At 47.0% G+C, this 27,043-nt stretch overlaps 1 protein-coding gene across 1 annotated transcript in view; it reads right to left on the reverse strand.

Moving 5' to 3' along the window:
* The window catches only part of igdcc4 (immunoglobulin superfamily, DCC subclass, member 4), a 62,839-nt gene that overhangs the window by 22,041 nt on the left and 13,755 nt on the right, over positions 1-27,043 (reverse strand). The window contains exons 2-9 of the mRNA XM_036980687.2: positions 16,019-16,339; positions 12,709-12,850; positions 10,253-10,386; positions 6,402-6,539; positions 5,682-5,834; positions 5,085-5,495; positions 4,669-4,833; positions 2,894-3,031 (exon numbers count right to left, since the gene is read on the reverse strand). Coding sequence (XP_036836582.2) covers positions 2,894-3,031; positions 4,669-4,833; positions 5,085-5,495; positions 5,682-5,834; positions 6,402-6,539; positions 10,253-10,386; positions 12,709-12,850; positions 16,019-16,339 — 1,602 coding nt within the window. The remainder of the gene's footprint in view (positions 1-2,893; positions 3,032-4,668; positions 4,834-5,084; positions 5,496-5,681; positions 5,835-6,401; positions 6,540-10,252; positions 10,387-12,708; positions 12,851-16,018; positions 16,340-27,043) is intronic.

Genomic DNA, 27,043 nt, shown 5'->3' on the forward strand with positions numbered 1-27,043 from the left:
GAAACGGACCACTTAAAGCACGTCTTGACAGAAGTAAGGGCTGTGAGAGGAGCTGCCACCTGACCGAAATTACGGATGAAACGACGATAGAAGTTCGCGAAGCCGAGAAAGCGCTGCAGCTCGACGCGTGACTTAGGGACGGGCCAATCAATGACAGCTTGGACCTTAGCGGGATCCATCTTAATGCCTTCAGCGGAAATAACAGAACCGAGAAATGTGACGGAGGAGGCATGAAAAGTGCACTTCTCAGCCTTCACAAAAAGACAATTCTCTAAAAGGCGCTGGAGGACACGTCGAACGTGCTGAACATGAATCTGGAGTGACGGTGAAAAAATCAGGATATCGTCAAGGTATACGAAAACAAAGATGTTCAGCATGTCTCTCAGGACATCATTGACTAATGCCTGAAAGACAGCTGGAGCGTTAGCGAGGCCGAAAGGAAGAACCCGGTATTCAAAGTGCCCTAACGGAGTGTTAAACGCCGTCTTCCACTCGTCCCCCTCCCTGATGCGCACGAGATGGTAAGCGTTACGAAGGTCCAACTTAGTGAAAAACCTGGCTCCCTGCAGGATCTCGAAGGCTGAAGACATAAGAGGAAGCGGATAACGATTCTTCACTGTTATGTCATTCAGCCCTCGATAATCTATGCAGGGGCGCAGAGACCCGTCCTTCTTCTTGACAAAAAAAAACCCCGCTCCGGCGGGAGAGGAGGAGGGGACTATGGTACCGGCGTCAAGAGCTACAGACAAATAATCTTCGAGAGCCTTACGTTCGGGAGCCGACAGAGAGTATAGTCTACCCCGGGGGGGGGTGGTTCCCGGAAGGAGATCAATACTACAATCATACGACCGGTGTGGAGGAAGAGAGGTGGCCCTGGACCGACTGAACACCGTGCGCAGATCGTGATATTCCTCCGGCACCCCTGTCAAATCACCAGGCTCCTCCTGTGAAGAAGAGACAGAGGAAACAGGAGGGATAGCAGACATTAAACATTTCACATGACAAGAGACGTTCCAGGAGAGGATAGAATTACTAGACCAATTAATGGAAGGATTATGACAAACTAGCCAGGGATGGCCCAAAACAACAGGTGTAAAAGGTGAACGAAAAATTAAAAAAGAAATGGTTTCACTATGATTACCAGAAACAGTGAGGGTTAAAGGTAGCGTCTCACGCTGAATCCTGGGGAGAGGACTACCATCCAGGGCGAACAAGGCCGTGGGCTCCTTTAACTGTCTGAGAGGAATGTCATGTTCCCGAGCCCAGGTCTCGTCCATAAAACAGCCCTCCGCCCCAGAGTCTATTAAGGCACTGCAGGAAGCTGACGAACCGGTCCAGCGTAGATGGACCGACAAGGTAGTGCAGGATCTTGAAGGAGAGACAGGAGTAGTAGCGCTCACCAGTAGCCCTCCGCTTACTGACGAGCTCTGGCCTTTTACTGGACATGAAGTGACAAAATGACCAGCGGAACCGCAATAGAGACAGAGGCGGTTGGTGATTCTCCGTTCCCTCTCCTTAGTCGAGATGCGGATACCTCCCAGCTGCATGGGCTCAGCACCCGAGCCGGCAGAGGAAGATGGTAGTGATGCGGAGAGGGGGGCGACGGAGAGCGCGAGCTCCTTTCCACGAGCTCGGTGACGAAGATCAACCCGTCGCTCAATGCGAATAGCGAGTTCAATCAAGGAATCCACGCTGGAAGGAACCTCCCGGGAGAGAATCTCATCCTTTACCTCTGCGCGGAGACCCTCCAGAAGACGAGCGAGCAAGGCCGGCTCGTTCCAGCCACTGGAGACAGCAAGAGTGCGAAACTCAATAGAGTAGTCTGTTATGGATCGATTGCCTTGACATAGGGAAGACAGGGCCCTGGAAGCCTCCTCCCCAAAAACAGATCGATCAAAAACCCGTATCATCTCCTCCTTAAAGTCCTGATACTGGTTAGTACACTCAGCCCTTGCCTCCCAGATTGCCGTGCCCCACTCACGAGCCCGTCCAATAAGGAGAGATATGACGTAGGCGACACGAGCAGTGCTCCTGGAGTAAGTGTTGGGCTGGAGAGAAAACACAATATCACACTGGGTGAGGAGAGGATCCGAAGTCGCTGGGTCCATTCTTGGTCGGATTCTTCTGTTATGGTGAGTGAATGAGGACCCAAAAGCGAACTAACTTAAACAGAGCTTCTTTAATAACCAAACATAGGTAGGCACAGATAGACCGGCAGATTCCGACAGGACAGGACAAGGTTACAGCAAACATGACGATAGTCTGGCTCAGGCATGAAACACAAACAAGAATCCGACAAGGACAGGAACAGAAACAGAGAGAGATATAGGGACCTAATCAGAGGGAAAAAGGGAACAGGTGGGAAACGGGGTGAATGGGTAGTTAGAGGAGACAAGGAACAGCTGGGAGAAAGCGGGGGAGAAAAGGTAACCTAACAACGACCAGCAGAGGGAGACAGGGTGAAGGGAAAGGACAGAGACAAGACACAACATGACATTAAGAGTCTTTTGTAGTCATTCAGGACACACTCCCCAACAACAACTGCCTGGCTGTCTCTCTGCTGTTGCATTCTGATACACATGCCAACAGGGCATACATAAACACGCGCACATAGGCACACAAACAGGCACACATAGACAGACAAACACGCACACATAGACACACAAACAGGCACACATTCAGCCATAATTAACATCATTCTCTACTACAGGAATCCTAACTTTAGATGCGCACGGTTTATGGTTGCATAAATCATGCATTGATTTGAGGCTTTGTGCCTTCCTGAAACATGAACACATGTACCACCACGTTCTAATCCCGGACAGCGTTATAATAACACAGGACTGCAGTGTAGTACTGTGGCCTCCGTGCCAGTAAATGGTGATGTGCTCGCCTTGTTCCAGTGTGGAGTAGTCGATGCGGTAGCGGGTGACAGCTCCTCTGCTGTGCTGGGAGGACAGGGGCAGCCACATCACTCTGATGTCTGTAGGAGAGGTGCTGAGCAGGGACAGCTGTGGAGGGGCACTTGGTACTGTGGGATAGAGCATGGCAGGACATTCTTAGTATTAATGTGTCATATAGTTTGCAGTACAGATTAGAGGTCGACCGATTAATCGGAATGGCCGATTAATTAGAGCTGATTTCAAGTTTTCATAACAATCGAAAATCGGTGTTTTTGGGTGCCGATTTTTTATATATTTTTTTTACACCTTTACTTAATCTTTATTTAACTAAGCAAGTCAGTTAAGAACACATTCTTATTTTCAATGACGGCCTAGGAACAGTGGGTTAACTGCCTTGTTCAGGGGCAGAACAACAGATTTTCACCTTGTCAGCTCGGGGGATCCAATCTTGCAACCTTAACAAGTCCAACGCAATAACGACCTGCCTCTCTCTCATTGCACTCCACAAGGAGTTACGCGAATGCAGTAAGCCAAGGTAAGTTGCTAGCTAGCATTAAACTTATCTTATAAAAAAATAATCAATCATAACTACACATGGTTGATGATATTACTAGATATTATCTAGCGTGTCCTGCGTTGCATATAATCTGACTGAGCATACAAGTATCTGACTGAGCGGTGGTAGGCAGAATCAGGCGCGTAAACATTCATTAAAACTGCACTTTCGTGCGTTTTGCCAGCAGCTCTTCGTTGTGCGTCAAGCATTGTGCTGTTTATGACTTCAAGCCTATCAACTCCCGAGATGAGGCTCGTGTAACCGAAGTGAAATGGCTAGCTAGTTAGCGCACGCTAATTGTCGTTGTGTTGCTGGTTCGAGCCCAGGGAGGAGCGAGGAGAGGGACGGAAGCTATACTGTTACACTGGAAATACTAAAGTGCCTATAAGAACATCCAATAGTCAAAGGTTAATGAAATACAAATGGTATAGAGGGAAATAGTCCTATAATCCCTATAATAACAACAACCTAAAACTTCTTACCTGGAAATATTGAAGACTCATGTTAAAAGGAACCACCAGCTTTCATATGTTCTCATGTTCTGAGCAAGGAACTGAAATGTTAGCTTTCTTACATGGCACATATTTGACATGGAACATATTGCACTTTTACTTTCTTCTCCAACACTTTGTTTTTGCATTATTTAAACCAAATTGAACATGTTTCATTATTTACTTGAGGCTAAATTGATTTTATTGATGTATTATATTAAGTTAAAATAAGTGTTAATGCAGTATTGTTGTAATTGTCATTAATACAAATAAATAAATAAATAAACGGCTTTTATGGTCCTCCAATAATCTGTATCGGCGTTGAAAAATCATAATCGGTCAACCTCTAGTACAGATAACCCTGGATCTAGTGTCTGGTGACTTAAGTAGCCGATCATATTCTCTGGAGGGTCCCAGCATGTCAGATCAGGTACAGGACACTCTTAGTATCCATTCATCAACCATACTATTCTGCAGGCTATTATACCAATTTATTCATTACATTATCTCCTAGCAACAAAGTAGAATCACATAGCTAGTTGACGGGCAACAATATCTACTTAGGTGCGTTACTCATGTATAATATAGGTTGACCGTGTCATACGTTCTTTTTACTCTCAAGTGTATGATGACTCATGCAGGCTGTCATGTGGATGCATTAGATCTAACTGTGTCTCTGTTGTTTTCCTTTGAGAAGTGAGGTCTTTGGTCTACTCACCGTCCTCCAGCATCTCCACGGTGACGGGCCGTGACGGGCGGCTGGCTCCCATGGGGGAGTAGGCCACCACGTAGAAGGTATAGGCTGTGTGTGGCAGTAGCTCCTTCACATGGTACTCTGTGGTATCGTTGTTCACAGCAAACTGGTATTCCATGTGATCAGAGCCTGTGGACCACACAAGCCCAGTGTTTTACCTGGAGCACAGGACACACTCAGCCTGACCTGACAGTGTCCTTCTCCACCATGCTATCAAGGAACCAGGCACCTATGTATGTTAATGCCTATACACTTGAAACGAGTTAGCATCCTTGTGCATAGACATCGTACGTACAGGCCACACACACACACACACACACACACACACACACACACACACACACACACACACACACACACACACACACACACACACACACCTGAAGTGGGCTGGTAGTGCACAGAGAAGCCTATAATCTGGTCACTGTTGTGTTCGGGCCGTTCCCAGGTGAGGAGGGCGGTGGTGCTTGATTGGGGCGTGGCAGAGAGCTGGTGTGGCGGGCTGGGTAGACCCTCTCGCACAATGACAGACAGCTTGGCTGTGGCACAGGCCGTCCCCAGAGCGTTGTCAGCGATGCATTGGTAGTACCCTGCGTCATCCAGGCCCAGCTGGTTGATGAGCAGCACCCCAGGGCTCTGGGTCTTCACCCGTCCGTTAGACTTGACCGGCTTGCCATTCTTCAGCCAGTGCAGCGCCGGGGGAGGCTCCCCAGAGCTGTTACACACAAACCTGGCTGTGTTTCCCCGAGAGAGAGACACCGTCTCTGGGGGCTGGAGGATCACTGGTGGGGCTGGGAGAATGCGAATAGAGAAACATCCTTCTAAGGAAAAAATCCTTCACAGCAGCATATATATTACAATTTACTAGAGGACCAGAGAACTAAGATAAAAGCCAAGAATACAAATCGGAGATCTAAGATCGAAGCCAAACATGCAATCTATACCACATTCTCACACTCACATATTCTTCCTCTTACCTGGCACATGCAGTTCAGCCGCAGCGATGACAAACTCGCGGGTCTTGGGTTTGTTGGCACGGCAGACGTAGACGCCGGCATGGTAACGCCGTGTGTTGGGGATCACCAGGTTGGTTTCCAGGACAACCACGTCGGTGGCGATGGGCTTCCCGTCTGTGTCCAGGAGAAAGAGCAGAAAGGAACAGAGAAGAGACAAGCGATTTCAGAGAAAAAAATATCAGAAAAGACCAAACTAAAGCAATTAAAAACAGTAGTTTCATGCACACAACACTAGGCACTGCCATTTCAAGGCAGCTCAGTTCAGCAGTTGAACGTCAATCACAGAAAAGTATAGTGAGCATATCCAGCCACTAGGTGGCACTGTAAGACCTCTGTGATGACGGGAGTTTTGTCAGCAAAGGTAGAAATATGAAACACAATGAAGATGATATTACAGGAATAACACAGGAGCTTAGTACCAAAGTATTGGTCAGGCTCTCGTTGTGACATTGGTATTGAGTCTATTCTTTCATTTAACTAGGCAAGTTAATTAAGAACAAATTCTTATTTACAACTACGGCCAAACCTGGGCCAATTCTGCACCACCCTAAGGGACTCCCAATCAGGGCCGTATCTGATACAGCCTGGATTTGAACCAGGGACTGTAGTGATGCCTCTTGCACTGAGATGCAATGCCTTAGACCGCTGCACCACTCGGGAGGGATTGAGAGAGAGTCTTACCCTGTCTGCTCCAGGACACCAGGGGCTTGGGCTGCCCCCCCTGGGCCATGCACTCCATCACTGCTGGACGCCCTTGCACCACTGTGGCATTTTGAGGAGGTGCCACAATCACTACCTCACTTTGGGCAGGGCCAGGACCTGGGCACACAGACACAACACAGACACAGGAATCAACAGCTGATCAACAGCCACCAACTCCAACCCTCAATGTCTTATATCAGACACCATCATTCCAACGCGGCATGTCACAAATGACCTACCGATGAACTCAGTTTAGGCAGGGTCGTGGTGCTATCTGATGTAAGACAATGCTGGGGCCCTTGTCAGGATTTAGTGTAACAACTCTGAACACGCAACTCAAGACAACTGGGAATGGTCATCCAACTCGGAATTCCAAGCTGGAAACTCTGGCAACACCACCAGTCCTGTCCTGTCCTGTCCATCACTATGACATCACAGCAGCTCTCAATAGGGGAGGAAAGATCACCTGACACCAGTCTAGTTTCCCCTTGGGCCCACAGTGATTAAAGCTTGGCCCTCTCGATTAGTTAGGATCAGTGTTACCAATTTAGCGACTTTGTCGCTATATTTATCAAGTTTTCAGACACCGCCAGTGACTTATATTGGTAAAAGAGTTTAGCGACAAATTCAACAACTTTTCAGGCTGCCTTTGGGGAGTTTTTGCTACTGAGAGTTTCTATGGTTTTGATAGCATTTAGTGACTTTCCCCACACAATTCTGCCACAAACAAGAATGGGAGAAGCTGTCTGTATAACAAAAATCACAGCAACGGTGCACACACAGGCAGAGAAGCACAAGGGAAGAGGGTTTGCGGCAGGAGAGGGGCCAAAACACGACATCGGGGACCGCAGCTGTGCCGCAGCAAGGCCAATTGGTGCTGTGATGTAGTCGTGCAATGCAAAATGTCATCTAGTGACTTCTAGCGACAAATCAAGGAGCCAATGGAGATTCTCACTGAAAAATCATTGGCAACACTGTTTAGGACAGTTAGCAGCTCTGTCAGGAAGATGAGTGGAGGAGACAGAGCTAGTTACTAGCCTGGTTAAAACAGAATGAATGCTGCACAACCAGGCTAGCTAGCTGCCCCAATGGGCTTAAGAGAGGAGCAGAAGGCTCTATATTATGTATGCTAAACCTCTTTGGAGTCACTTATTGTAGAAGGATTGACAGAGAGAGAGAGAGAGAGAGAGAGAGAGAGAGAGAGAGAGAGAGAGAGAGAGACAGAGGGCATCTGAGGGAGAGGGGAGTCAGATAATGGAGGAGAGGCAGTGAGGGCCTTACTCTGAGAGCATGGTGGTGTAATTCTGCCAAACTATATGACTAAATACATCTCCATCATTTTCTTGGAGGAGTAGAATAGTGCATTAGCAGAGCAGATGAGGCCCTTATTTTTAGTGGCTATGTGTGAGTGGCTCTAGGGGTAATTATGGTAGGACGGGAGGCCCATCACACTTCCTGGGCCGGGGCCTGCTCTGCCTGTCTCTCTGCTCAGAGCCTACATTATGATAATGAGCTCCAGCAGGGTCCTGGGATACTGTAAGCACATTATAAATTAATCATTGAGCATACATACAGCACTACTTGGTTATGCATGAGGGCTTAAGGTTTTAAATGGGCCAGTCGAGTTCTCCCAGGATTGCAGGATGTGCCTTGATAGGGTTTTGTATAAGTTCTGTGCTCAGAGTGTGGATGAGAGAGAGAAAGTACACTGAACAAAAATATAAATGCAAAGAGTTTGTCCCATGTTTCATGATCTGAAAATACCTGATATTTTCCATACGCACAAATAGCTTATTTCTCTCAAATTTGGTGCACAAATCGGTTTACATCCCTGTTAGTGAACATTTATCCTTTGCCAAGATAAACAGCATGATCATTACACAGGTGCACCTTGTGCTGTGGACAATAAAAGGCCACTTTAAAATGTGGAGTTTTGTCACACAACTCAATGCCACAGATTTTTTGAGGGAGCGTGCAATATGCATGCTGACTGCAAGAATGTCCGGCCTCACAACCGCAAACCACATGTAACCACGCAAGCTCAGGACCTCCATATCCGGCTTCTCCATCTGCATGATCGTCTGATGAGGGGTGGTAGGGGGGGGGGGGGGCTGAGTAGTATTTCTGTCTGTAATAAAGCCCTTTTGTGGGGACAAACTCATTCTGATCGGCTGGACCTGGCTCCCCAGTAGGTGGCTGCCCAGTCATGTAAGGACCATAGATTAGGGCCTAATAAATTTCTTTCAATTGACTGATTTCCTCAAATGAACTGTAACTCAGTAAAATCCTTGAAATTGTTGCATGTTGCGTTTATATTTTGGTTCAGTATATAAAGGTATAGACGTAATGTACAATTGAATAAGTGGAGTTGATGTGCTCAGCATTATTCTGTCAGGAAGATGACATTGGTGTTCAGGTATTCCATTCATAAACCTCTTCCAAAAGTGAAAGCTAGAGATGTAATGGCATTAGATTCTACATGTTTCACGTAACGCCTCAAAACGTCTGGGAGTGCTTTCTTCTCTGACCTTCAGGTTTCTAAGGCAGCAGGGCTTTGTGTCACACCAAATACCTGCTACTGTAAGCTAGCATCACTTCACACAGTCTGTTGGATATTAGGAGGTGTGAAAAAGGCAGTAATGCTGTAATTTCTTCACCTGCTCAGGCTGTCTGTGTGACTGTGAAAGTGTGTGGTGTTTGTGTACTCATCCGTGTGTGTGTGGGAGAGAAAAAAGGTATACAGTAAGTGTGTCAAGGAGTATTGAGTCATCAACATAATGCAAAGTCTATTTGTGAATGTGCGTGTCATGCCCTGATCTGTTTCACCTGTCTTTGTGATTGTCTCCTCCCACCTCCAGGTGTCACCCGTTTTCCCCATTAGTATGTATTCCTGTGTTCCTTGTTTGTCTGTTGCCAGCTTGTCTTGTCAAGCCAACCAGTGTGGTTTTCCATGTGCCTGCTTTTTTTTCTCGTATCTCTCTTTTGCTAGTCCTCGCGGTTTTGACCCTTGCCTGCCCTGACTCTGAACCAGCATGCCTGACCATACTGCCCACCCTGACCTCGAGCCTGCCTGCCACTCTGTACCTCCTGGTCTCTGACCTTGTTATGATTTTTTTGCCTGTCCATGACCATTCTCTTGCCTGCCCCTTAGATTATAATAAATATCAGAGACTCGAACCACCCGCCTCCCATGTCTGCATCTGGGTTTCGCCCTGTGCCCTTATAGTGCGTGCCTGTCTGTGAGTGTGTGTGTGGACATGCTGCAGGGTGCAGAGAGGTGATTCATCTCTGTTTCCCTCGCTGTTCCACAGGGTGCAGACATTCCCACACAGTTCAGTCTTGTGTCAAGGCAACAAGCTCAATAGGGCCAATAGGTATAAAGACTTGGACATGTTTCTGATGCTCAGACGGTCTCTCTCTCTCTCTCTTTCTGTGTGCGTGCCAACGCTCACATAGAAGCAGATCTAGACATAGGCCTTTCACAGACACTAAAGTTTGACGGAACCAAATGAAGGCCAGGATTGATCTCCATCAGTAATGCACCTTTTGTCAGAAGGGAAGAGACGTGGGTGAGGAGAGCAGAGCGAGGCTGTGTATACTGCTTACAGCCTGCTGATATCAGACACGAGACCATAGGTCTGGAGCCGTCTCTGTCTCTTTACCTCTCTCATTCCAGCAGAGTTCCAGGAAATACATATAAGCAGGAAGCCATCCACTAAATAGGCTATTTAAAGAACACACCCAGACAGAGGGGGTCAAGCACATCCAAAGGGATCACTTGGCTACAGACGTCATCAGCGAGAGAGAGAGACTGAGAGAGCATAACATACCCGTAGTGACAGTGAGGATGGCATCCTGGCTGAAGCGTTTCCGGGCAAAGTTGGAGGCCACACAGCGGTACGCACCCCCATCCTCCTTAACCGCCCCCAAGATCTGGAGCACACCGTTAGGGAGAGAGATGAACCTGGAGACAGAGGGAAAGGGAGAGATGGTGGGAAGGAGAGAGAGTGTGTGGAAGGGGGAGAGTGCAAGAACTAGTGCTTAGTGAGATATAATAACTCACTGGTAATCTCCAACTGTGTACACGCTCATTACCGCCATACAGAACTGCAGGAGTAGGTCCCCAGTGACGGCCATTTGGCTACACTCTCCTTATATCTAACAGCTATTTAGCATAACGCCGTCCACAGATATGGAATCTCAAATAAAAGTAGACACAAGAAAGGAAGAAGAAAGAAATGACACTAAATACATTGTATTCCTAATGACAAAGAATACGTAAACAGGGGAGAAAAAGAAGAGACTAGAAATCTTTACCGATAGATGTAAGAGAACAATGAGCTCTCAATCTAGGTCAGAGAGATTGCGCATTGCAAAACAGCATTTAGAAGCAGCCATGGCTGCTGGTTGTGCCGACTCTTGTCAATATTTATCTCTCTTTCACCCACCAGCTCCTCTTCCTCCTCCCTCCCTCCCTCCTTCCCCCTCTGCTGCCATGGAAGACAGGTCAGGTTCCACACACACACCCACCCACACACACACACACACACAAACCCGGATGGTTCCTCCAAGCCTGAGGCCTGGGCTTTCCACTATTCAACTCCTATTCCACAGCCTTTTAACTCTATGATGATGGACTAGTAATGTCCTGACGGACAGACAGAGAGTTCATCTGTGCAACAGAGAGACTGCACACAACACTGGTCTCTGGTCAGGGTCTCATCTCTACTGCTGCCCATTAGTACCACGTTGTGTCAGCACAACAACACCACAGCACTGTACAGCTTGGTTCAGCATTGGCCTATGGGTCACACAGGGATAGACTGTTTTTGAGCCAGATGCCTCTAATAATGTCAGGCAGGCACAAATGTATAGCCAACAGCAGAGCTGAGGCAGAAACGTCAATAGTGTTAAGTGCTTGGGTAAATGAGCATGAGAGTGGGACCGTTTCTGGTGACTAGTGAGAGTGCGTGTGTGTGTGTGTGTGTGTGTGTGTGTGTGTTTGGCCACTGCTCGGCTGTGAGAGTGTGCATTTGAGTTTTCAGGCAGACGAGACGGCATTAAATCGGGGGTTTCTATCAGTAACGCTACATGATTCTCCGCTGTTCAGCCCTGGATGTCAATACACAGAGTGTTGTTAGCACACTGGTCCTGCCCCCCCCTTCCGCTCCTCTGATGCCCTTGTCAAGGGTGGTCAAGGGTGGTCAGCAGCAAGGGTCCTGGAACGTTATAGTAATGTTAGTCAGTTTAACCATGTTAATAAAGAAAAGGCCATTTCCTGGTCATTCAACATGAGACACACATTTAAACAAGTCGTCATGTGAACAGCCATATGTGGGCCATGGCCTTTGAAGGGCAAACATATACAGGCCGTCAACTAGGCACATGATCACTCTGAGGCAAGCCATGAACAGTAATTCACTGTATACTGTATACCACATAAGTGTGTGTGTGTGTGCACATGCGCGTACACACATGCCGAGTGTGTGCGATATGCATCTAAATGACTAACAAACAGCTGCCAGTCTTTCTATGATTGGTAAGGACAGAGCAGGTGGAAAAAAAGTGTAACTTAATTTAAAAAGGGCTAAATCTCTCCCATGAGGGAGACGAAGGGAGTGAGAGCGAGGAGAGAGGAAAGGCCAGGGAGGAGAAGGGAGGGAGCGGAGTCATGTGCAGTAGATTATGTGCATCTTTCTACCCAATTCGATTCAAAGCACATCAGTTCCCAGTTACTGGACTGGCCTCAGCCTGTAGCCATGTGAAAGGGAGATGTAGGAGGGTTTTTGGGAGTAGAACAAACAGAAGAGAGAAAGTGACCAGAATGCACTTTGTGGCCCTGACCTTCAGCCTCTGGCTGACAGACAGAGAGGAAACCAACAGATCTGTGTCCATCCCTTATCTCTGAACTCTGCACTACTGAAAAAGACCAATATGTACTCATTTAATTGAACTTCCTACCAAATTCTCAGGTTATTCCCTGACTGCCATTATGCAATGAAGTAGAATGGTGGAGGGAGCACAGCCCTCACATAATCAGTGGCAGCATGGACCTTAGAACCGATCCAGTCTCTGCTGTCCGGCTGGAGCTCTCTTAGGGGACAGCATTGGGACCAAGTAGAATAGACAATCACTTACTGTCAGGCTCTGCTGGAGTGCATCACCATGTGTGTGTGTGTGTGTGTGTGTGTGTGTGTGTGTGTGTGTGTGTGTGTGTGTGTGTGCGTGCGTGTGTGTGAGAATGTGCGAGTGTGAAAATGTGCGTGTGTGTGTGTGCGCGTCTCACCTAGGCTGGCTTGGGATGGGTTCCTGGTCCCTCTCCCAGGTTATCCTTGGAGTGGGCACTCCGTCTATCTGGCACTCAAAGCGGGAAGCACCCCCAAGGGGCACCACCTGGGCCTCTGGGTCCTGATGGAAACGAGACAGCGCTGGGAGTGAGGGAGAAAGGTGAGGGAGATAGAGAGAGACAGAAAGAGAGAGGGAGAAAGAGAGAGAAAGAGACACAGAGAGAGATGCAGTCAGCTAGTCTGTAGCCCACACGTGATAACTGTAGTTAACAGCAGGGGGCAGCAGTGAGTCCTGGAGCTGAGTCTTATAGGGCTAAGGGGGCCCCTGACCTCAGGCCACACTGATTTGGGGCATTATGGGGGAACACAAGAGCTCTGACTACCTCATCAATCAGCTCCAGGGTTGCAAGCTGTTCTGTCCAGCCTGCAGTCCTAAAGTCCTGAACATACCAATCCAAGATTACCTTCAAATGGTATTCTCACCAAACCGCTGTGACAGACTAGACATAAAGCCATACATAAAGCACTTGAGAAAAAAGTCACATCCTTACATCCTGAAGTTGTTCCTAATTTCTCCATTGGACTGTAAAATCCCAAGACATACATTAAAAATACATTTTGAACTGATTAGAAAATGTGACGTGTAAGCCATGCTTCATAACACATATAAGGGCAAATCCTACCTAGCGACCAAACATAAATCTGTCACAACTACTTCTGAGCTGATTCTCACATGGCAAAGTTCTTCAGAAAGCCACAAATTATTAGCTGACTAACAGCACAAATAAGCTCAGCACCTGTCATTGCATAAACTAGATGCTGTACACACACACACACACACACACACACACACACACACACACACACACACACACACACACACACACACGGAGCAAAGTTTCTCAATGAGCACACAGAGCAGAGCTCCACAGAGCAGCTAGATAGATAACAGGTCATCCAATAGTGTAAAGTAAGCTAGCACTTGTAACTCTTGTGGCCAACTGGGCTAATGGTTAACTTACTGAGTGAATGGACCAGATGAAGTAGATTACTGTATCTGTAAATCTGTTAGCATGTCTTCTGCTCTATATGAGTTCAATCCATAGCACATTTATTTGTAGTCTCTCCCTTCTCTGTCTGTTCCTGTTCTCTCTGTGCCTCCCCTCTCTTTCTCTCTCCTGTCTTCTCTATTCCCCCTCTCTTTCTGTCTTTGCCCCATTCTTTGGCCCCTCAGCGATCAGATTGCAACTTTCTTCCCCTCCCCTTGTACTCTCTGACCACAACACATGGCTTCCCTGTTCTCTGTCTGTCGGCATGTCCACCAACTCCTCTCCTCCCCTCCTCCTCTACCGCGATTTACCCCCTCCCCTCTCTTTAACTGACTCACCCGCTTTTTGGACGGAGTCACATGAAGGGAGCATTCAGAACAGCAATGCACATCAAACATGTTTAGAGTATTAAAGACGAAGGACTGTCACACAATTATCACGTGGTGTTCTGCCTCCTAATTGGTGGTGGTAAAGACATGAGACAGACAGAAAGACAGACAGACAGACATGGGCCTCTGGTCTCTCTGCTCAATGTCAGTGTGCTCGTTGAGGCCCATTGCATGCAGGCCCTTGGCACTGCTTGTCTCCAGCAGCCCATCCATCTCACAGCAGTAGTAGTCTACAGCCCATTACATTTACCAGCTCCCTCCACAGACACCTTCTGAAGGACACACTTATTAGTCTCTCTCCCAGAACAGCCTCTGCCTTCACCATCCCAAACTCCCCAGTTACCTCCCACCCAAATAGCCCATCTTTCCTTCCTACCCAACGTATCCTCCCCTACCTTCCTACTTCCTTCTCTTTTCACCAATCCTAACTCCTCAGTCACCTCCCTCCCTTCATCCCTCTCAGTCATCACCTCCCTACCTCATTGTCCCCTCATTCCCCCCAAACAAAGCATTCTCATAAATAGGCATGTGACAGCTGACAAAAGGAGGAACCTCCACAGAGGATACAGTCCCATTCTACACAAAGCTAATGACTGAATAAAGACTGCCACTTTTACAGAGGATAATGAAAGCAGCTCTATGGGAGGAGAGTGTGATGGGAGATGAGACAGGGAGGAGAGAGGAGAGAGGGAGGGGAGAGGAGAGAGGGAGGGGAGAGGAGAGGAGAGAGGGAGGGGAGAGGAGAGAGGGGGGAGGGGAGAGGAGAGGGGAGAGGAGAGAGGGAGGGGAGAGGAGAGAGGAGAGGAGAGGGGAGAGGAGAGAGGGAGGAGGGAGGGGAGAGGGAGGGAGGGGAGAGAGGGAGGGGAGAGCGAGGGGAGAGGAGAGAGGGAGGGGAGAGGAGAGAGGGGGGAGGGAGGGGAGAGGGGAGGGTAGAGAGGGAGGGGAGAGGAGAGGGGGGATAAACTGGATCTCTTGCTACCTTCTATCTCTCTCACTCCCTCTCTCTCCATCCTACTCTTCACCCCTCTCTCGCTCTCCCCCTTTCCCCCTCTGTCCTCAACCCACGGGTGTGGAGCCTACCTGTTCCCAGGACATCACCAGTGTGGAGCCTACCTGTTCCCAGGACATCACCAGTGTGGAGCCTACCTGTTCCCAGGACACCACCAGTGTGGAGCCTACCTGTTCCCAGGACACCACCGGTGTGGAGCCTACCTGTTCCCAGGACACCACCAGTGTGGAGCCTACCTGTTCCCAGGACACCACCGGTGTGGCGCCTACCAGTTCCCAGGACATCATCAGCGTGGAGCCTACCTGTTCCCAGGACACCACCAGTGTGGAGCCTATCTATTCCCAGGACACCACCGGTGTGGCGCCTACCTGTTCACAGGACACCACCGGTGTGGAGCCTACCTGTTCACAGGACACCACCGGTGTGGAGCCTACCTGTTCCCAGGACACCACCGGTGTGGCGCCTACCAGTTCACAGGACACCACCGGTGTGGAGCCTACCTGTTCACAGGACACCACCGGTGTGGAGCCTACCTGTTCCCAGGACACCACCGGTGTGTCGCCTACCAGTTCACAGGACACCACCGGTGTGGAGCCTACCTGTTCACAGGACACCACCGGTGTGGAGCCTACCTGTTCCCAGGACACCACCGGTGTGGCGCCTACCAGTTCACAGGACACCACCGGTGTGGAGCCTACCAGTTCACAGGACACCACCGGTGTGGCCGACCAGCCACACGATCAATCTCTTGCCTGAGACAGAGGAGGCTGTGCTCCTATGTTGGGACACCAGACCATCATGCCATTCCTGGTGGAGTTGAGCGGGCACAGACCCACCCTGTCTGAGAAATAGTAGTACTCACTGGCCAGGTGAACAGCAATGGTGCGGCTGGTCAGAGCTCCAAAGGGGCCGGCGCTCACACAGCTGTAGCCCCCCTCCACCCCTTGAGGTGTCCGACCATCCACAGAGGTGGGCAGCACCAGCAGTGATCCGTTGGCAAGGGTCCTGAGGGAGTTCCCCTCCCCCTCCAGCACGGGGAGCCCATCCTGCAGCCAGGTGACGTTGGGGGGCGTGGCCAGGGGCGTGGCCCCCAGGTGACAGTCCAGCAGCAGGGGCTGTCCCGGCTCCAGCACCACGAGGACAGGCCCCGCCCCACAGCTCAGCTCCACTGTCACAGGCTTCTCTGGAGGGGGAAAGGGGGAGAGAAGGGGGAGGGAGAGAGTTAGACTCCAAATCCTGACTGACATGAGTGGTCTGAGATTAGTGTGCATGGGGAGACAGGTTAGCATGAGAGATGGAGGAGGGAGAGAAAGAATGAAGGGGCGAAACCAGGAAATGTCAAATTGCTAGTAAACATGCAACACAACTGCATATCTTTAGAATGCTTAAAGGTTCTTCCCTGTAGTTTGTACATTCCAGTGTTTATCTTTGGCTGTATGCATACCCCGTTTACAGCGTCATAGGTGAACTTCATATCCTATTGATCAACCTGTATATTGTCAGGTTTACTGAGTTGTAATATGTCCAGAAAAGTGTTGGACAAACAACAACCAACAATCATACATTTTGAAGTGAGAGACTATTCCCAGACTGAAAAGTCCAAAAACCAGAGGTGGGACATTGTTTTACAAGTCACAAGTAAGTCTCAAGTCTTAGCACTCAAGTCCCAAGTCATGTCCCAAGTCAAGACCAACAAGTCTCGAGTCAAGTCTCAAGTCAAGACCAACAAGTCTCAAGTCAAGTCTCAAGTCCTAAACTTGGGAGTTTTGAGTCCTAAACAAGTCATAATGTGCTCTTCATCAAATATAATACCATTTCATATTTTTAACAAGAGTAATAGTTAGTATATTACATTTATGCAGGTAGCCTAGTGGGTAGAGCGTTGGACTAGTAACCGGAAGGTTGCAAGATCGGTGAAAATCTGTCGTTCTGCCCCTGAACAAGGCAGTTAACCCACTGTTCCTAGGCTGTCATTGAAAATAAGAATTTGTTCTTAACTGACTTACCTAGTTAAATAAAAATAAAATAAAAATGAAGGCTTTTAAAGATCTACTTACTTTCCAAATAAACTTTACATTTCCATAGAAATACATGGGTAGCCATAGGAAAGACACCACCCCAATAGCGATCAACTATCGAGGATCGCTATGGGACGCAATCGGGCGATGTAGGCTTGTACGCAATCGCCCAACCTAAACACACACACACTGTGCGAGTGGTTACAGTAAGCTAACATATGTCAATGGCTTTAGGAACAGTAGTAACATCAGGCAGGATTTAGGCTACCAACTGCCTAGCCAGTCAATCCTGGGTGCAATGATCACATTCCCGCACTGACTGACTGTGTGGAGGCTCATTGATTTAATGTTACGTTAGCCTACATGCTACACTAGCAAAGTTATGAATTATATAGCTGTCGGCTATATTAGCCACGACTTACCGTTCTTTGTGCAGCTTCAAATGTCAAACAAAGTTGGAAGTTGTTGCGCCTCAGTCTGCCATTTACTTCCTGCATGTTTTGCAAGTTGCAATCCGTTTTTTGGTGATACAGCGTAGTCATTATATCCGAAAATAATAATTTTGGGTATCATCTTTCCAAGGGCTCCATCTGAATTCACCCGCCAACGTTCCTCTGCAATGCCACGCGCAACTTTTTCTCAACTGGCACAATTTGATTGGCTGGTGTCTGATTCAAACTGTAATCCGTTAAATGAAGCGCTGCACACTTTTTTTAATAGCATCATTTTTAATATTTGGGCTTGGGGAGGGAATCAAGTCAGGTCGAGTCATAAGGCTCAAGTCCAAGTCAAGTCACGAGTCATTGGTGTTAAAGTCAAAGTCGAGTTGCAAGTCATCATATTTATGACTCGAGTGTGACTTGAGTTCAAGTCATGTGACTCGAGTCAACACCTCTGCCAAAAACACAGCATATTGCAAGCAACAAATAACAAGGATTTGTACAGTGCATTCAAAAAGTATTCAGACCCCTTCCCCTTTTCCACATTTTGTTACATTACAGCCTTATTCTAAAATGTATTAAATAAATAAAAAATCCTCATGAATCTATACACAATACCCCATAATGACAAAGTCGAAAACAGGTTTTTAGAAATGTTTGCGAATTTATAAAAAAAGAATAACAGAAATACTTTATTTACGTAACTAAAACTCAAAATTCAGATCCGGTGCTTTCTGTTTCCATTGATTATCCTTGAGATGTTTCTACAACATGATTGGAGTCACTCTGACAGAGCTCCAGAGTTCCTCTGTGGAGATGGGAGAAACTTCCAAGAGGACAACCATCTCTGCAGCACTCCACCAATCAGGTATTTATGGTAGAGTTGCCAGACGGAAGCAACTCCTCAGTAAAAGGCACATGACAGCCTGCATGGAGTTTGCCAAAAGGCACCTAAAGGACTCTGACCATGAGAAACAAGATTCTCTGGTCTGATGAAACCAAGATTGAACTCTTTGGCCTGAATGCATGGAGGAAACCTGGCATCATCCCTACTGTGGCGCATGGTGGTGGCAGCATCATGCTGTGGGATGTTTTTCAGCGGCAGGGACTGGGAGACTAGTCAGGATCAAGGGAAAGATGAACAAAGCAAAGTACAGAGAGATCCTTGATAAAAACCTGCTCCAAAGTGCTTAGGACTTCAGACTGGGGTGAAGGTTCACGTTCCAACAGGACAACGTCCTGCACACAGCCAAGACAACACAGGAGTAGATTCAGGACAAGTCTCTGAATGTCCTTGAGTGGCCCAGCCAGAGCCCGGACTTGAACCTGATCGAACATCTACCTGAAAATAGCTGTGCAGCGACGCTCCCCATCCAACCTGACAGAGCTTGAGAGGATCTGCAGAGAAGATTGGGAAAAACTCCCCGAATACAAATGTGCCAAGCTTGTAGCTTCATACCCAAGAAGACTCGAGGCTGTAATTGCTGCCAAAGGTGCTTCAACAAAGTACTGAGTAAAAGGTCTGAATATTTATGTAAATGTGATATTTAAGTGTTTTATTTGTAATAAATTTGCTAACATTTCTAAAAACCTGGGGTATTGTGTGTAGATTGATGAGGGGGAAAACTATTTAATACACTTTAGAATAAAGCTGTAACATCACAAAATGTGAAAAAAGTCAAGGGGTCTGAATACTTTCTGAATGCACTGTATCTATTGTTCCCCCGGGTGGGTTTCCCTCTGGTTCTGTTTTGAGCGAGGCCTTGTATTTTAATTAACTTAATGGGAGATGGAATTATTTCCTTGATTAAATGAGGGCTGACCCTCCACCACCCCTGTCTCAGAGCAGGGTAATGCTCTCAAAGCCTCCACTACACACTACACACACCACGCCCAGGCATTCATCTGACACACACACAACACACAACAAGCACACACACACTTACATGCACAAAGCTCCATTGTCCATGTTTGTAGGCAATTGTTTTTTTTGTGTTTGTGTATGTGTGTGTGTGTGTGTGCGCGTGCGCACATGTGTGCGAGTGTGAAAGAGATAGCACGAGAGCACCTTAAAGCAGCAATGTGCTGTTCTGTTATCCAGAGGTGTCTCTGGGATGAACGAACACATCAGAGCAGTTGGCCTACTTTTCATCAGCTAATGAACGAGGGCTGCCTGCTGTATGTCTGGCTGCTGTAGCCAAGGCACACTCAGTCACCCCAGCTCACCTCCACTGCGCCGCTCTCTTCTCCTCCATTTACACTAATTAGGTCTTATTAAGTCATTAAACCGTTTGCTGCCATTTCCCTGCTCCCTGCCAGAGGTTTTCCTGGACCCTTCTGTGTGGAAGCCATTACCCCACATACACACAATGACCCACACTACCACCTCCAGCTACAGTAATCACATCAACCACCCTGTGAAGAGAGACAGACAACAACCGCAACATATCACAACACTGAGACAGACTACACTAGAGGAGACTGTACTTAACAGACACAGAAAAACACGCACGCACACACAGAGTTATCATCACTCAGAGATGTTATGCCTGTCTAGTATGGACGGTGAATATGGGGGCTATGAGATATCCATCTGAGCATGTGCAGTAGAGTCGGGGGTCAGGGGGGGGTGGGGTCCACTCCAGAAGACCCCTGCTGGGCATTCATACTGAGCCATGGTGAATGGACAACATGGCAGGGAGCTCCTAGCTTACACACACACTCTGCCTGAGAGAGAGAGAGAGAGAGAGAGAGGAGGGGGCTTGGAGGGAGAGAGAGCGGGAGGGACAGAGAGTGGGAGGGAGGGAGGGAGAGAGAGAGAGCGGGAGGGAGGGATGAGGGAGGGAGGGAACTGAAAGAGAGAGGGAGAGACTGAAAGAGGGAGAGTGGAAGCAAGAGAGAGAATAATCACAATACAGAGAGAGGGAAGAAGAGTAGTGAGAGGAGAGATGGACATAGGTGATGAAGGCAACAAGGATGGGGGTGGATGATGGGCAACTCCACGGTAACTTTAAAATGTATGCCAAATAAAATCCATTGATTCCAAAGTTTAACAAAACATACAATTCTATGCACAAGTACTACTTTTAACAATTTCCACAGAAACATTTACCTCCCAAAAATGTTTTGTTTTTTATTGGGCACAGGGGAAGGTTGTGCGTTACTTTCCCTGGTTTATATTCACTCTTTTGCAGGTTTTACTATATCATTTCTTCCATCCTAGACACATTTCCTCATCTGCTTGCAAGAGCCTCCCCTATATCAAGGTGTTTTTGTACTTCCCTTATGCAGTATGCCTTTCCACATGCTATTTTTTTACTATACCAAAGGTCAAAAATAGTCCACCAGTCTGCCTATCCTGCCCTCTATCCACCAGTCATATTGACAATAGTGGTAGGTGGATCGTTTGTCCAGATCTGCAATAGGCTAAATAGCAATCATACCACACATTCAAAGCTGCATACATTTTCAATGTGAATCCACAAGCAGAAATAGGAATAGTTGATAGGCAGCGGAAAAGGCCAGGTGCATCATTGAGCATGAAAGAACAGTAGACATGAGACATGCAGCTCAAAAAGCGCTGCTATTGATCTTGTTTAGGGACAACACAATTATCATAGACTAGCCTACAACACCCCAATGTAATGCATAATTTGATTATTGTTTTCAAGTGAGTAAAACATTCTAATCTAGGCTGCAGTGAAAAATGTAATTTGAATAAGGCGCAAAAGCCCTGTGATTTGAATGTTTCATTCCATTTGGATCAGTTGTAGATATACTCTCGACAGTTTATAAGGACTAGAAAGGCACAGCAGCAGGTCCGTCTTGCTGTATTCTTACTTCTGATCCTGAGATGCGCTGTCTGTCGCGGATCGTCATTCACCCAACTCGTCATATGGTAATTTGGCCACATGCTCCCGGTTATTCAGGAAAAACGCGCTCTTCCTCCTCTCCAATCCGGGCGGTTATTCCTCACACACCTATAACCTAACGCCTTAATATAGCCAAAATATTTTGTCGTTTAACTTTTAACATGTATAACCTTTTATATGTGGAATAAACACAACCAGGCCCAATGTTTTAATTTGATTAGGCAACTTCAAAAGTATCGCAGATTCGTCCAAAATATAATTCCAGCATCCTCAAAATCCAGCGTTCCATCCGAACTTTTTATGCGAGTAAAGTACATGTCGAATAACAACATGTAACGACAGGCCTAATGGAAACAGCTAATTTGTCGGTAAACTTTCAAATGTTGAAAAAACCAAATATGCTAGACAAGGTGGGATCTTTTTGTGTCTAAAAAAATATTATGCGATAAATGTCACTGGAAACGCTTATATGCACAAATATTGATATAATACCCATCATATCGAACTAAACTTGGAGTCACGCGATGATATGGTGTGTGGTCCTCCCACTACGACTCGGAAAAGCATTCGGTTTATTAAACTACAGATGAAATAAATTATGATGAATTTCACAGCTTGAGGCTCCTTTCAATTCTAAATATCGAGGGTCTTATTCTGGTGACATGATGATCAATGCTGGCGTTTGACAAATAAAAATGATATTGCACCTTTGTCCATAATAATCTCATCATGTAGGCTATACCCGCACTGTATTTGCGAGCTGTTGGCTAGAGCGCATGTGCTAATACCAGATCGGGCAGATTCGCTATACATAAGGAACATTTTTAGTGACAAAGTAGGCCGAGAGTTGAAAATGCCATGGAAACAAATTTAATTTGTATTTTTTATGTGCACTACATGTTTACGCACATACTTTTATCCGCAACAAGTCAATTTGATGGAAACAACTCCGATGGGGAAATTAGCATATTGTTTTTATGCTGATTTTTAGGAAAGTCGCATTAAAATCTGTCGCCAATTGAATGGAAACCTACCTATAGACACACTAAAGTCTCCGGCAAGTGCACTAGTCGTCACTTAGATTATGCCTGAATATCATTGTTCACCGGCAGACAAGCAAAAACAAGTTTGTAAGAATTGTACTTAAATTCCCCCTCATATTCATCTGGAGGTCGAGCATTTTAAGCAGCTAGGCTGGCTATCTGTGGACAAAAGAGTAGTATTAATTCAACTTGGTCTGGTCCACAGAATTATCACGGATAGAGTTCAGTACAGTGTATTAGAGTACAGTAAAGTATAGTTCAGTACAGTAGGATATACTGTACTCTACAGTAATATAATCTTATTTTCTCCACTATACTGTACTACATGACCAAAGGTATGTGGACACCTGCTCGTCGAACATCTCATTCGAAAATCATGGGCATTAATATGGAGTTGGTCCCCCTTTGCTGCTGTAACAACCTCCACTCGTCTGGGAAGGCTTTCCACTAGATGTTGGAACATTATGCTGGGACTTGCTTCCAATCAGCCACAAGGACATTAGTGAGGTCGGGCACTGATGTTGGCCGATTAGGCCTGGCTCACAGTCGCATTCCAATTAATCCCAGAGGTGTTTGATGGGGTTATGGTCAGGGCTCTGTGCAGACCAGTCAAGTTCTTCCACACCGATCTCGACAAACCATTTCTGTATGTACCTTGCTTTCTGCACCGGGAGCATTGTCATGCTGAAACAGGAAAGGGCTTTACTCAAACTTTTGCCACAAATTTGGAAGCACAGAACCGTCTAGAATGTCATTATATGCTGTAGCGTTAAGATTTCCCTCCACTGGAACTAAGTGGCCTAAACCGAACCATGAAAAACAACCCCAGACCATTATTCCTCTTCCTCCAAACTTTACAGATGGCACTATGCATTGGGGCAGGTAGCGTACTCCTGGCATTCGCCAAACCCAGATTTGTCCGTTGGACTGCCAGATGGTGAAGCGTGATCATCACTCCAGAGAACGCGTTTTCACTGCTCCAGAGTCCAATGGCGGCGAGCTTTACACCATTCCAGCCGACAGTTGGCATTGCGCATGGTGATCTTAAACTTGTATGCGGCTGCTCGGCCATGGAAACCCATTTCATGAAGCTCCCGATGAGCAGTTATTGTGCTGACTTTTCTTCCAGAAGCAGTTTGAAACTCGAAGTGAGTGTTGCAACTGTGGGCAGACGATTTTTACGAGTTACGCGCTTCAGCACTCAGAGTTCCTGTTCTGTTAGCTTGTCTGGCCTACCACTTCGCAGCTGAGCCGTTGTTGCACCTAGACGCCATTGGACTCTGGAGCAGTGGAAACGCATTCTCTGGAGTGATGAATCACAGCATTTACAGTGGACCAGGACAGCTCTAGCAGTGAAGAAATTTCACGAACTGACTAGATAGAAAGGTGGCATCCTATGACGGTGCCACGTTTAAAGTCACTGAGCACTTCAGTAAGCCATTTGGTTGCCAATGTTTATCTATGGAGATTGCATGGCTGTGTGCTCGATTTTATACACCTGTCAGAAACAGGTGGGTGCACAGTGGTTGAGAATTCTGGTTAAAGTAAGTGGAAAGAGAGGGGGCTCATGGGTAGGTGTCAGTAAGAGCTGGGAGATGTGACATTAACTGGAGAGGAAGCCAGAAAAGGGAGATTGTGTAGACTCATACTGTTATAACACTCTTGGTTTGACCTCCAGACAACAGAAAGACAAAGATAACAGTATGCCAGTGGAAGGGAGAACAGTAGCAGGTGACCCAACTGTTGTTTGTGACTATTATGATTTCCCATTGTAGCCAATTCAGTGGCAGCAATTACTGATGTTTTGGTAATTCCTTTACCAACTTTAATCACTTATGGTAGGTCTACCATGACTTGTTACTTCTGTGAACTTTCATTATCCTCCCTCCTGGGCATGGGCCCTCAGATCCTCAAAAAGTTATACAGCTGCACCATTGAGAGCATCTTGACTGGCTGCATAACCACTTGGTACGGCAACTGCTTGTTATCTGACCGCAAAGTGCTAAAGAGGGCATAGCCGTGGGAAGATGGGGGTGCTGCAATTTAGCGCTACAGGCGGTATATGCCCACGTTACAGACGTGCTACAGACGGCTTTATGCCCACGTTGCAGACGCGCTACCGACGGCTATATACCCGCGTTACAGACGCGCTACAGACGGCTGTACCAGTCTGCTAATAAAGGACTAGTAAACCTCCCGAGAGCCCAGCTTACCACCCCCGGAACACATCGCTGGAGAGTCGGGAACCTGTCAGGCGTTTCTTGTGCAGTGTTCTCTCATCATCGAGCTGCAGCACTCCTCCTTCCTTTCAGACCGCTCAAAGATAGCGTACCTCATCACCCTGATGTCTGGAAGGGCTCTTGCCCAGGCTACGGCCGTGTGGGAACAACAGTCAGCCGTATGCTCCAGTCTGGAGGAGTTTGTGGCAAAACAGAAGAAGGTTTTTGATTCTACATTGTCCGGGAGAGACACTGCCCGGAAGTTACTCCAGCTTCGGCAAGACTCCCGCAGTATGGCAGACTATGCAGTGGATTTCCGCACTTTGGCATCTGTGAGTGCCTGAAATCCAGAATCGCTGCTTGACACATTCCCGCACAGAGTATCGAAGGAGGTTAAGTATGAACTCGCAGCCCGGGTACTACCAACAGATCTTGACTCGCTCATTGCCTTGACCATCTGGACCGATGGGCAGCTACGGGAACGCAGGAAGGAGAGGGGGTCCGATTCCACTTGCCCGCCAAAGGATTACCCCTCGTCTCCGAGGCATCACGGAAGTCCCCGATTAATCTGTTGCCAAAAGGACCTGAGACTACCCGAGTTCCCCCTAGAGTCTACGAAGTCTACCGAATCACCTCTTCCTGCACCTTGGCAGGGCTAAGCTGTCCCCAGCCAAACGTCTACACCGGCTTCACATGAAGAGTGGCCTGTATTGCGGGACTACTGGTCATTTCGTGTCCTCTTGTCCACTAAAAGACCAGGCTCACCAGTAGGGGCGAGTACTCTAGTGGGCGGAAAAACTTTCCTCACCTCTTACTCGCACCCCTCTTACTCGCAAAATGAGCTTTTCTTTCAAAAACAAGGACATTTCTAAGTGACGGTAGTGTATGAGTCCGGAATATATATACTCTGACATTGCTTGTTCTTGTTCTTTGGATTTGTGTGTATTGTTCTGTATTGTTAGGTATTACTGCACTGTTGGTGCTAGAAACATAAGCATTTCACTGCACCTGCAATAACATCTGCAAATATGTGTATGCGACAAATACAATTTGATTTGATTTGAAAGGGGTAGAGAGGCAGAGAGTGAGAGGCTAATGTTTCCATGCCTGCTGTTAAGTTATACAATACCTCACCCTTCTCATAACTTCTACATGTTAGGAAATGGCAAGTCCTGCATAACAGACTCACTGAGTGGAGGAGCAGAGAGAGAGAGAGAGAGAGAGAGAGAGAGAGCGACAGAGAGAGACATAGATAGACAGAGACAGAGAGAGAGACAGAGAGATACATAGACAGAGAGAGACAGAGAGAGAGACAGAGAGAGACATAGATAGACAGAGAGAGAGTGAGAGAGAGACAGAGAGAGAGAAAGACAGAGAGAGAGAGAGAAAGACAGAGAGAGAGAGACAGAGAGTTAGAGAGAGACAGAGATAGACATAGATAGACAGAGAGAGACAGAGACAGAGAGAGACAGAGAGAGAGACAGAGAGAGATATAGATAGACAGAGAGAGACAGAGACAGAGAGAGACAGAGAGACAGGGAGAGAGCGAGAGAGCGAGAGAGAGAGAGAGAGAGAGAGAGAGATAAAGAGTAAAATGTTCTGTTCCCTTCATATGAGAACGAGAGGAGAGAAAGAGTAAACAGGTGGATAATGTATAGGGCATACACCAGTTGTCAAAAAAGACTCAATCAGCTAGGTCTTTATAAAATAGATTAACTTTACCTTCACTAAAGCATATAAAACCCCAAATAATGGTCTCTCTAGGATCTCTTTTGTGGTTTTATTTTGTGGCTTTATTTCTTACTAAAGCAAATGACAGGGTAACTTCCATACAGACATACAGACACTGGTCATTCAATCAATAAACTCAGGAACGATAGATAGTATATTGGGATCTGTCACACAACGGCTGTTTTCTTGCTAAACCGCGAATGTATGATGCATTTTAATTTACCGGATATTCTCATTATAAGTTCAGCAATGCTATATTAACGGAAACCCTGGTGTGTGCGTTTGCATGTGTATGACTGTTTGCACGTGTATGTTTGTGTGTGTGAGTGTAGGTGTACATGTGTGTGTGTGTGTGTACTAGAGGTCGACCGATTAATTAGGGCCGATTTCAAGTTTTCATAATAATCGGAAATCGGTATTTTTGGGCGCTGATTTTCCGATCTCTCGTTGCACTCCACAAGGAGACTGCCTGTTACGCGAATGCAGTAAGCCAAGGTAAGTTGCTAGCTAGCATAAAATTTATCTTATAAAAAACACTCAATCATAATCACTACTTAACTGCAC

This window comes from Oncorhynchus mykiss, chromosome 6 (genome assembly GCF_057628025.1).
Source record: "Oncorhynchus mykiss isolate SJ-2025 chromosome 6, ASM5762802v1, whole genome shotgun sequence".
In the NCBI taxonomy this organism is placed as follows: Eukaryota; Metazoa; Chordata; class Actinopteri; order Salmoniformes; family Salmonidae; genus Oncorhynchus; species Oncorhynchus mykiss.